Source organism: Camelus ferus, chromosome X (genome assembly GCF_009834535.1).
Source record: "Camelus ferus isolate YT-003-E chromosome X, BCGSAC_Cfer_1.0, whole genome shotgun sequence".
NCBI lineage: Eukaryota > Metazoa > Chordata > Mammalia > Artiodactyla > Camelidae > Camelus > Camelus ferus.
This window is the reverse complement of record NC_045732.1, coordinates 21059004-21071240: the sequence shown is the minus strand read 5'-3', so window position 1 is coordinate 21071240 and position 12237 is coordinate 21059004. Positions and strand designations below refer to the sequence as shown.

The 12237-nt window shown below is 43.2% G+C and overlaps 1 protein-coding gene across 5 annotated transcripts in view; it reads left to right on the top strand.

Annotated features, from left to right (window-relative positions):
- The window catches only part of SH3KBP1 (SH3 domain containing kinase binding protein 1), a 255819-nt gene that overhangs the window by 126458 nt on the left and 117124 nt on the right, over positions 1-12237 (top strand). For 4 of the 5 annotated variants that reach the window (XM_032475869.1, XM_006194204.2, XM_032475868.1 and 1 more), the window contains exon 5: positions 4324-4529. In XM_032475869.1, the coding sequence (XP_032331760.1) occupies positions 4324-4529 (206 nt within the window). Of the gene's footprint in view, positions 1-521; positions 597-4323; positions 4530-12237 lie in introns of all 5 variants that reach the window. The other variant, XM_032475870.1, reaches the window with a different exon arrangement.

Here is a 12237-nt window from a genome sequence, read left to right as displayed (position 1 = left end):
AAATGTTTGAAAAAGAATTTTGTGCCTTGTTTAGACTCTTGGGGTAATGAATACCAGTTTGTATCATACAGGGCTCTAAGGGTAGAAGACAAAGGATAGTGGGTGGAAATTTATAGTATGTTTGGGTCACACTCTCCAAAGAGAAGATTGACTCAACTGAGGAATCCGATTGATTGGAGTTCCTCTGGTTAATTGAGGTTTTCCTATTCTCGAGTTATAACATTGAAATGGCTTCCAGGTTTAAATTGGACATAATCTACATGCTGGTCATTTGCAGAGGCGAGCCCCAATTCCAGGGCTCATTGCCATCACGGTTGCATGGGGACTTTGGGCTCATTCTGTAACATTCTTAAATTCTGCCTAATGGTCTCTAATTAATTTTGCGGATGAAGCTCTTACAGTGGATTCATTGAAGGCAAGTTCAGTTAAAGACTCTCCCTCTTCCTTCTTTTGCCATCATTTGCTCTCCCTCCCCCCTCTCTTGTTTTTCTCTCCCCTTCTCTTCTCTCATTCACTGTCAGGAAAGACTACCTTTGAAGGGACAATTCTGTACCGAGCTGCACCGGGAAAGACGGAGGGCCACAGACGCTATTACAGTGAGTGACCTTTAACAGCAGGAGGCAATTGTAAAGACAAGATCTGGGTACTTGTGGTTTTTGATGCAGCTGCACTTTCCCGAGCTGCTCATGCTTCTGCCAAGTGTCTGTGTGAATTTCTGATCCAAGGACATGGACTTATTTGCCTGAGATAAGTGCCGTCTCCTTGGTGTGTGCTGCAGAAGCATTCCCATCACCAGCCCCCGGCGCTGTCTTGTTTGCTTTGTGCCTCTATCATGTGTGTGACATGCGTGCATGAACCATGCGTGCAGAGAAGGGCTCAGTGACATTTGTCATGGCATATGTATTCGTACCAGTATCTCTGGGCTTCTGGGGTGGTGTAAGATGGCTTCCCGTGGAGATGTCACCCTCTCGTGGTTATTGCTTTTACTGAGCGGGTCATTGGAAACCAACAAGTTGTTTCTTCATCGCGTGATTCAAAGAAAGAAGAACTTGGCGTGACAAGTCCATGCCTGAGAGGGTGTTTTGCTTTGCTCATTTAGCCAATCACCACACGGCAGACTTCTTTTGGCAGGATCAGCGTGTAGCCTTTTGTGCTGTGAAATAAAGCTGCCAAAAGTTGAGGGAAAGGAGACGAATGAGGTTAATGAATGAATCTCGTCAAGTTCTTAGAACAGTCCTGCTGCACAGGAAGCATTACACGTGTGAGTGTAAAATTGAAAATAAATAAAAATGGCTCACGGGTCTGAATTGATCAGTGCTGGACTAGCAAGGAAATTATTGGAAATGATGCTTGTATAATTTGGCCTGTTATAGGACTGGCCAAAGCACACTTAAGGAAGCTTTGTTCTTTTTTCACCTAGAAAGAAAGGTGTACATCCACCTTAGTGTGCATGTACACATAGGCATACATAGACACAAGTGAGGAAAGAGAAGGCTCAGATGTGAACAGCAGAGCCACACTTCTCAAACTGTGTGCAGTGAAGTGTCTTTTTATTTCCATTCCCCTGTGGCCAGATACCTGGTCCTGCTATACGTGCCTTCACTACGCATGCGCTATACCACCTGCGCCTCCCCGTGGTAGTAGACGGACCAAGGTTGGTCTGTGCCCTGTTTACCTAGATGAGTCCGCTGGCTACACGTCTGGAAGTCGCCCCAGCACACACTGCTATAAGCATTTCCAAACACGGACACTTTCTGTGCTTGTGTCGCTGTGTACAGTAACGAACCCTTCATGAACTGGCCCCAGTCCATGGACCACACTTGGGTTGCACTGCCCTTGAGTGTCACCTGGCGTTCTGAGCATGACACAGGGACATTTTACACAATACTGTGTGTAATGGGCACCAGTAGCTATAAGATACAGCACCAAACAGATGTGAAAAGGGAAGGCCACCTTTCTTTTCCTCCAAAGGAAAGGAACTAGATTTTGAGTTATTTCATCAATCCAGATACTCAGATATTTAGTTTACATAGTACTTAAAAGTGATGGGGGGAGGGTAGAGCGCACTGGTAGAGCACGTGCTTAGCATACTCAGGTCCTGGGTTCAACCCCTCTTACCTCCGTTAAAAATAAACAAATGAACAAACAAACCTAATTACCTCCCCCCAAGCCAAAAAAAAAAAAAAAATGACAGAAGCAGGCTGCCATAATTTCCAGAGAAATATCTGCCATGTGTTTCCTTCCCAGCCCATGCTTGTGTGGTTGAGTGACCATGCAACCTCTCCCTGTGTAACATAAAGAGTATTTCTCACAATGATTGATATGAAATTAGCAAGATGAGCCCAGAAGGCAGCGAAATCCTAAAACCAGAAGCCCAGTGAAATCAGAGTAGCAGTGGTTGAAAATATTGCGGTTCTAGCTAATGAGGAATGATAAAAGAATCCTTCAAATTCTTCTCTTTGAAGAACTAAAACAGACTTGCCCTAATCCATTTGCCCTGCTGCCTTCTGCTGGTGGTGGTGGTGATGGTGGGGGTGGGGTGGGAGGAGCATGGGATGGTTTCTTTTCACTAACCATTTCTTTATTCCACTCTGAAATTCTTCTTTCCAAACCAGAAAAGAATATACAAGCCATTTATCACACAGAAAGAATCCATACGGCAAAATGAGAACATGTTAAAGGGGAAATGACACAATATTTAGACTCCAAAATTATATCTCCAGCAGGGATATTTCCAAAAACAATGAACAGATAAACACACGGATGGATAGCTAATCCAGGGAGGTCTCCATGTTTGCACACTCGAATCTAGTCCTGCAAATTGCAGCCGACCCCCTTGTGGTAGGCTGTTCCTCATTGTTCTGCCCTCTGTTCTTGCTCACAAGTGCTGTTCTTTAGTTAATTAAAATGTACACCAGGGATTCCCCACCTCTTTTGGCTTATAAATACCATTTTATTGAAAATAGCAGCAGCAACAAACACAGCCATTGTTTAAAGGATTTGATTTTAAAACTTGTTAGCAATTTATAATGACCTTTCTATGTTTTCTGTTTTCATTTAACAGTTTCTTCCTGCACTGAGACTTCTTTATTTGAGTGACTACAACATTTTATGACATTTTATGTGAGCAGTTATTTGGTGTATCATTCTGATGTACTAGGAGGCCACCTTACCTATAAGAAGATAATGTACACTGTGGCTAATAGAGTACAAAATTTGATGGTGTACTTTCATCCCAAGGGTATCGTTGTCATCCAGAGATACACAGTCAATGTTCAGGAGCTATTCTACACATCTAGAGGCTTTTAGAGACAGGCTTAATGGCAGACTTTCCATAAAATATCCTTTGAATCCTGCCCTTTGATGGCATGACTAATGTACTGACCATCAAAGTAAAAATGTATACCCAGAAATTAACTAGAAACAAATAGGCTCTCCTTTTAGGAACATGATTGTGGGCAGATCCTGGGGAATAAAGAATCTGGGGAGGTAAGTGTCCATGTTGTCTTGCTGATAACTATTTTATGACTTCCAGCACATGCCACCGGAGGTCATAGGACAGGTGTCATGTCCCCACAGTGTTCTTATTTGGAAAGGAGTTCAGCTCTGGGGAAACGTGGCTATTAGATGAGGGAAGGATTCTAGCCTCCAGGAGGGCAGCTTCCTTTCCCACTTTAACAAATACAGTCATTTTGCCAGTGAAAGTGTTTCAATGTCAAGTCTGGCTTAATGCTTTCCTAGAGAAACATGTCTGCGTGCATTTATTCCTTGTGAAGCCATCCAAAGAGATTTCATTCTTTTGGCAGTCAAAATTTTGTGTGGTTTCTTTAATTGCTAATATGTTTAAATGGTTTTTAGCTTTACAGTTTCCCTTTAGGAAATGTTACTTTCAGTGCTAATTGCTAATTGACATGAGTCATAGAGATTTGAGGTACAGTATGTGGTATTGACTGGGCGAGGAGGTGAGGAGGGGGTGGGAAGGGTTGTTACTGCACAGATTGTAGCAAAACAAATTTGGCTGAGAACCAGGCTCCAGCTAAAGAGAGGTGAAATGTCACATGTACAGAGAGATCTGCCTTGAAATTAGATTTTCTGAAAAGTTTTGATTCACTTCTTAAAATTAAAATCTGGAGGTGGGGAGATGGGGCAAAACTCAGAGCCACGACTCCAGTGCAACATATTCACACACTGAAAGGAAAAACCCCAGTGCAAGTTATCCATACCCAGTGACACTTTCAGCGGTGGTTCCTGGCTGACTATGAGATGCTTCACTGCTGTGGCTGATTTCTGAGCTCTTTCTTTCCCCATCCCCACTTTTGACAGGTTTAAGGGAAACTACAGGCTCCGAGAGTGATGGGGGTGACTCGAGCAGTACCAAATCCGAGGGTGCCAACGGGACAGTCGCAACTGCTGCAATCCAGCCGAAGAAAGTTAAGGGAGTGGGCTTTGGAGATATTTTCAAAGACAAGCCAATAAAACTAAGACCAAGGTCGATTGAAGTAGAAAATGACTTTCTACCAGTGGAAAAGGTATGTTCGACAGTTTCTGTTTTATTTCAGCATAATGTGGCGTATCCAAAATTACCTCTTAGGGCTGGGCATCTGAGACTTCCTGTGGCTCTTTTGGGGTTTCATTGTCCTCGTGTGCAGCTCTTCTTCTGTGTGGGTACACTTTTCCTCGAAAGGCTCATACCCTCGTTTGCTGCTGCTTTTCTTACTGATCACCTCTCTGTAGAATGTTTCTTAGGATGACTTTTCAAATAGACCAGCCCTTCTCTATTTCCTTCTCAGAAAAGTCCCTGGACATGCTTGGACCCAGCTAAACCCATAAATAACCTTGATACTTTTCAAGCACCCGCCCATCTCTCTCCTCTCCTTGTACGTTTCTCTGGTGCTCTGTGCTTGAGTGTGTTGACTGGTTCTGCAGTAGAGAAAGGGGTTGTGCATTTTTTCTCTCCGTGGTAGGTGGGACTGATTTCAGACTGCCGCAAGAAGTCTCCTGCGTGTGTGAATGGTGGAGGTGTCCCACGCTGTGAATCCCTGGGTTGTTACCATCAGGAAGCTGGCTGTTTTCTCCTGCCCTTGGTTCTGGGTTAGCAAGAGGCAAACAGAGTGTTGCTGCTGAGTACGCGGTTGCCACAGCAACACACCCAGAGCCATCGTGCTTGTGGCTGTCAATGACGTCTACAGTGGTACACTTTTAAGCATCATAGCCTTGCTTAGGATTTGATAAATACTGTGGAATTTTCCAGATTGTAATAAGCTACACTCATGCTGTGCTTAAGGAATGTTTGTTAATTTGATTTAGTGTTGAAATTTTTGCTTTGACATTTGTGCCAGCCGGCTCGGGGGATGGGACATTGGCAACATCTCTAATGCAGGTTTATTGGTGGCTTTTAAATGTGTTTCATTTTTCGGTAAGATGAATTTTTAAAAGTTACATCATCTTCTGCAGCTGTAGAACTTCCACCCACCTCCCACCCCCTCATCCCCCAGCAACCTTGCCCAGTGTCATCATGCATTAGAAACAGAATCTGGAATGGAAACTTTTTGGACACTTAACACCCCCAGAGATGAATAAGGCAGAAGGGGCAGATACTTAGAAATGAAGGACCGTTTCATTTAAACTTTTGTTGAAGCTTCTCTGAGCCAGCATTGTTTCTTTCAGTAATTGATTTGGTATTTCTCAGGATCTGAAGACTATCTAGTTAGTAACCCAGGTTGTGAGTTCATTTCTGTTTCACATGGTCCTTTCCAGATTCCCATAAATATTTACAGAAGAGCAAGATCCCATCTTGGGAAGGAACGATGATGCAGTTTTTCTTCATTTTACTCAAGTGGTTGAAATGAATAGAACTCAGTCACCAAACAGTTAATTTCTGTTGTTTGTTTTATGATTCTTGATCTTGTTCTTCTCTGTGTAGGAGGACATTGTGTGTGTGTAACTTGTATTATTGCTATTAATGTTTGGTTTAACCACTAATAATAAATTGCTATTATTAATAGCAGTATCAGCAAAAAAGAAATATTCCCAAGTTGATACCTCAGCATGCTTCTCCTCTGCACCCCAGAGCCATGTGTCCAACTGCTGACTTGAACGTCTCCACTTGGAGATCTTCAATTCTCATCAGCTTGTCTAAACCTAAACTCATCATCGTCCCCCTGAAAGCACTCTGCCCACAGCCTTCCCCATCTGAGTAGAAGGCAGTGTCTCCCCTCCTCCCATGGCTCAGGAGAAAAGCCCTAGGGTTGTCCCTGACTCCCATCTTGTTCTCACATCCCACACCTGATCTATCAGGCAACCCTGTCAGCTCTGTCTCCTAAGTGCAGCTGGTACCCACCACAGCTCATCACCTCTGCTATCCTCCTGCTCTCTCGCCATCACGGCAGTGACCTCCTAATAGGGCTTCTTGCTTCCCCCCTCCCCCTTCCCCAATCTAGTCTCAATATTGAAGCCAGGGTGATCCTTTGAAACCTTGAGGCAGATCATGCCATTCCTGCTCGCACGCCTGTAGAGGCTCCCCTGTGAACCAAAGTGAAAATCCCCAGTGAGGCCCGGGACCTGGGACGACCTGACCATTATTACCACTTGGACCTCCTCCCTCACTGCTCTCTCCCCGCCTGCTCCATTCTGGCCACCTCGTTCTTCCTCACACCTGCCAGGCACGCTCCCACTTGGGGACCTCTGCCACAGCAGTATCCCCTGCCTGGACGCTCTGTTCCCACCTGCCCACCTGGCTGCCTGCTCCTCCTCCCTGACTCCCACTCCTTCTGAAACTACCCTCATGGCCCATCCCGCTTACTTGCACTGCATTTTTTGTTTTCCACAGCATGTACCCCCTACTAACAATGTTTTTTTTTATTATGTTTAGTCTTTGTTCTGTTCACTACTGTATGCAGTGTGCTTAGAACAGTGTGTAGCACATAGTACGTGCTCAGTAAGTGTTAGTTAAATGAGTAATATTCAAACTGTATTAATATAGCACTTTAGAGATTACAGGCATCTATAAAATGAGGGGTCTGGGTGGGATCAGATAACAGTTATTTAGTTGGACAGATAGTTGTTGCATGGTTCACTGCATCTTTGTGAAACAGAAGATTTATTGCATTGGTCTTAGTGACATGAAATGTTAACTTCATCAGAATAATATATATACACACATACACATACATGCATGTGTGCATCTTGATTCACGATTTGTTCGCAGAATGAAACCATGTGCTGGCAGTTCCCTTAACCTGCTTCTCATTGTGAAGCCTCTGGGGAAAACATAAACTTCCCAGCCTGCTTAACTGGCTGCAGACAATTTTATGGCATCTGAGAGGATTCAGAGCTCTCTCCACCCCCTGTCGTTGGCGCCATGGATAGTTACATAGATTTATGGGATCCATTATGTTATTGCACAACCTGGCATGGGAGCTGATGAGTGTGATAATGTTTTACTAGTGTACAACCTGGTTCTCATCACTTTTGAGATGATTCTGTGTCCAAGATTTATGTTTAAGGAAGGAAGTTTGAGCTCACTGTTTGGATTCTGCGGAAGCGCAGACTGGATTGTATGTGACAGCATCTCTGTCAGGTGAAGCCCGAGCAGGTCTTCCACTCAGGCTGGGGCAGCGGAGCTTCTCACATAGCTTGTTTGATAACTTGCGTAGGGGGAAAAGGACTATGATAATTATTAACAGCTGCAAGCATCCTAGTATACTTTCCGTTCCAGTTTGTGAAGTTTGGAGATCCATTTTTCTAAGTCGGTTGACAGTGTTGCCCTTATTTCACCCACGCTTTCATCCCTGCCACCGTACCCAGAGTGCTGGGATGCTGACACCAGGAGAGAGCCTGTGTAAAGCACCCCACCAGCAACAAGCAAATAATGCATAGTCTCGCTTCTCTTATTGAGCTGTAAGGAAGGACCCCATTTATGAGTCTTTTTAATACTGCCATTTGGATACGCCTGTGAATGATTTGTTTAATGCACCATTTAATTGAAATATTTACAGATGAAATGATTTAATGTCTGGGATTTTGCTTCTAGTAATTTGGAAGATGGAAGGGTGGGTGGGGCACAGAGGAAACAAGAGTTGATTATCAGGAGTTGATAATTGTTGAAACTGGGTGGTGCATACATGGGGGTTCAGTACTCTGTACTCTGTTTTTGTGTATGTTGGAAATTTCCCTTGATAAAGAAAAAAAAAAGAACCTTAGGTAAAAATGTACCATTTAAACTAAGCCCAGAGGTATGTGTTACATCAAAACAGTGGAAAATACAGTGTGGCTAAAGGTGAACCAAATTATGTATAATAAAATTAGAAGGGCGTGGTACCATTATCCTAGCTGGTTGACCTTGACAGTCACTTAGCCTCAATTGGATCATGTATAAAATGGGAATACTCTTTATACTTATCCTACCTCATAGGGCTTTTTAAAAAATGCTATATAGCTGAAAATACTTGGACACTGTAAATGAAACTCATTTCAACTAGTATTTATTGAGTACTCACTGTATGCTCAGCAGTGGAGGTAACACTGGTAAACAAGACCGGGTCACTACCCCTCTGGGAGCTGCAGAACAGTAAACAAGCGATAGTAATACAGTGTGGGGAATGCCATGACCAAGTTGAGAACACAGTCCTGTGCCCTGGTAGCCCTTGGGCATGGCAGGAAGTGGCGAATTGTTAGGGAGGCTGGAGAGTGTGTATTCATGTGTGTGTACCCACTTCCTACAGGAAGTGATGTTTAGACCTATTGGAAGGCCTATGTTTTTAGGCCTACAGGAAGTGATGTTTAGGCTGATAACCATTGGTCCAGTACGTAGTCATCAAGCAAACGATCTTAAGAGTTGTCCAGGTGGGGAGAGCAACATGTATAAATGCCTCAAAGGGAACAGGAAATCGCCCAGAGTATGTGTTGAGGCTCTAGCCGGAAGTGGGGAAAGATGAGAATAGAGAAAAAAGCAGGGCCTGGTGAGACTTGTTCAGGAGTTTGGACTTGACTTTGAGGCAGTGGGGAGCTATCAATGGGGAAGTAGTTCTCAGCAAGAGAGTGACATGATCAGATAGGTGGTTTAGAGAAAATGTTCCAAGCTGCAGTAGGCAGAGTGGATTACAGAAGACAGGGTATCTAGAATTCAGGGGAGAGGTTAACAGAAACTTATATTGGCTCTCCCAATAAATGCCCCCCCAATGTAGGCTCTAAACCAGTTAATGAATAAGATGAGTAAGTGGATGGAGAATCAAAATACTATTTTTGTTCGTTTTTTTCCGTATGGATATCCAGTAGACTTAGCACTATTGTATCAAAAAGATCACCCTTTCTGCAGTGCACAGACATATCACCTTTGTCATCATTTAAGTGGCTGTGTATGTGTCGGTCCATTTCCAGACTCTGTTCTGTTGATCTGTTTGTCCTTGTGGCCATTCTATACTACTGTAACTACTGTAGCTTTATAGTCAGCCTTGGTATCTGGTAGTTTAAGTCCGCAATCTTTGCTTCTCTTCTTCAAGATTTCTTGGGCTGTTCTTGTTCCCTTGTGTTTTAATATAAATTTTAGAATCAGCTTGTCATTCCCCCACCCCAAATCCTCAGGATTTTGATTGGGATTGCATTAACTCTATAGATACGTTTAGGGGAGCATTGGCGCCTTCCCAGTCTATGAACACGATATATTCATCTGCTTATGTAGGTCTTATTTCACTTTGTAAAACTTTCTCAAGTTATATTTTTATGATTTGCACATCTTTCTCTACTTGTATTACGTTGCACTGTTGTTGCTGATGGAGGCAAAGTCTGAGGGTATATAGATTAGGGTAAGAGCCAAATGGGCCTACCGGTTGATCTCCAGAATTAGGCAAACTCACCCACCCAGTCTCAGCAACACTGAAGTCGGGCAGACCCATGTGAGGTAGAAGGGCCTGCCCTGTAGGGAACAGCAGAGAAGGCCACCTTCAAAGAGGAGGAAAGAAAAGAGCTGAGCTGAAGATGCCCAGTTTGTTTCTTCTAAATTCACGTATCAGAGAAGTCATTTCACTCTTGCAGGAGACAGTAAATAGGGGGACAGAGAGTTCCAGGAGTGTTCAGTTCTGTCCAGAGGCCACGAGTATCCAGAGAACGTCTATTTGGATTCCTCTTTACGTGGAAGGAAGCATCAAGATAAGAGAAGCAGCTTTTCTCTCTAATAAACGTTTTGGGGGAAAATTTTGGAGGTAGAATGAAGAAGTTTGATAGCATGTGGGGGATGGATAAAGGGGAGGGACGACTGGAAGATGATGCCTTGGGCAACTGACTTCAGCAGCTGGCTGGATGGCAGTATCATTCCCTGATTAGAGAACACTGGCGGAGAAAGATATTTGGGGTGGAAGGTTGTGAGTTCAGTTTTCGACTAGCTGAATTTTGAGGTACTTGTGGGACCATCAAGTGGAGGCATCCGTTAGGCAGTTGGATAAATAAGCCTGGTAATGGGGAGAGAACTGAAGATGTAGGGTTTGGAGTCATCCATCTAGAGATTGGGTTGGAAGACTATAAGCTAGAAGGCAACCCAGACAGGACCTTATTCTCATGAATATGGCTGATACCTTGTCTCCTACCTGTGGACCTGAGAGGGAACTTCCTCATCAGGCTGCTTCCCTGTGACCCCAGCCTGGCCTTACTATTTTTCTGAACTCCTTGCCTTCTCATGAGTCACTCAGATGATCACTCCTGGCCAAATACTTCAGGGAAGGAGTGTCAGGTATTACACATGGGTAGATATATTACAGATGCTCAGGTGAGTCCCAGGACCCACCTAACCTGATAAGTCTTTTGTAAAATAATCCTGGCTTTTCACTGCCAGCTGATTCCACGCTTAAGTTCTCTAGACACAAGTAGTCTTGGCCCCTTTAATTATTGAGGAAAGCAGTCTTTTTGGCCTGGGCTCTTCAAACAGCCAGATTGGGGAAGATATTTTTCCAGGCTGGTTGTTTACTCGACTGGATTCCCTATGAAGAAATGCTTCAGGAAGCTCCATGGTCCTTCTGTCTTAGTTGATTTCCATTAGTGACTTCTGACACTTTTGCAGTGATTCTGTTTTCTTTCTACGTTTTCTGCTAAGTTCCATAACTAGACATTGTCTCTTTTTCAGCTCTCATCATCTTGAATCTCATTTATAGAATCACAGTCATCCAAATTAATGCCTTTAATATCAATATTGTAGCTTTTACATGAGAATTAGAGAATTAGAATTACAGTCACATACAGATGAGCTACTAATCAATTTTTTTAATCAGTCAAATTACAGGAAGAGAAATTTTAACATCGTCATCCATAACTCAGGCAGTCTTTTTATCCATACCAGTAAAAATTCATCAAGATGTGTGCTTATGTAAAATTAAAACATGTAAACATCTAAAGTGATGATCCTAGTTCCTTAAAAATGAGAAATTTATGTCTCTAATCCTTTGAAGACTAGAAATAAGCTCTGGGGAATTTCCAGGAGCTAATGGTATATGCTTTGACTAATGAAACATAACTGGGTCAAAACCTTGTTGTGATGATCTGAGACCTGTAGTATTGGATGTCTCTCATAGTGGTTGAAAGATAAGGTTATGTGACATCTCTTGAGCAGTTGAAAGACCCATGGTTTTCAACGAGCAGATGCTACTAAGATGCCCACCGTTTGCCTGGGCTGAATGAAGGGTCTTGGATTTTCAGACTTCAGTTTATGTGTTAATGGTTCCTTGCCTAGGAAGAGTCAGGAGGGAGCTGGTGGTGGGAAAAGGGAAGCAAAAACAGTATACAGGGTTACTCTTTGACGTGTTAGGTGTTGTTTACTGTTTTATGTATGTTTGATGCATACTTTCTAAAACATTCAGCTTAGTGTATTTTCTAAGAAGTGTTTAATTGCAGCAGGTGGTCACCAAGAATCACCTTCTCAGGAGGCCTTAAAATTGTGTTTTTAGAAATACGGTGGTCATTAAGCATGCAGGACACACTGCCTGGGTTCACATGCCAACTCTGCCTCTTCCTGGGGCAGATTATTTAAGCACTCAGTGTTTTAGATTCCTCATCTGTAAAATCAGAATAGCAAGAGGACCTGGCCCATATGGTTGTTAAGAGAATTAAGTAACACAAAAAATGGATACAGTGCCTGGCATATAATAATCACTTGATTAACGTTAGTAGTTATTATTGTTGCCTTTCTGGTTATTAGAACAGAAGGCATGCCTATAAAAAGCAATGCAGTTTCCAGGATCATTTCTTTACCTT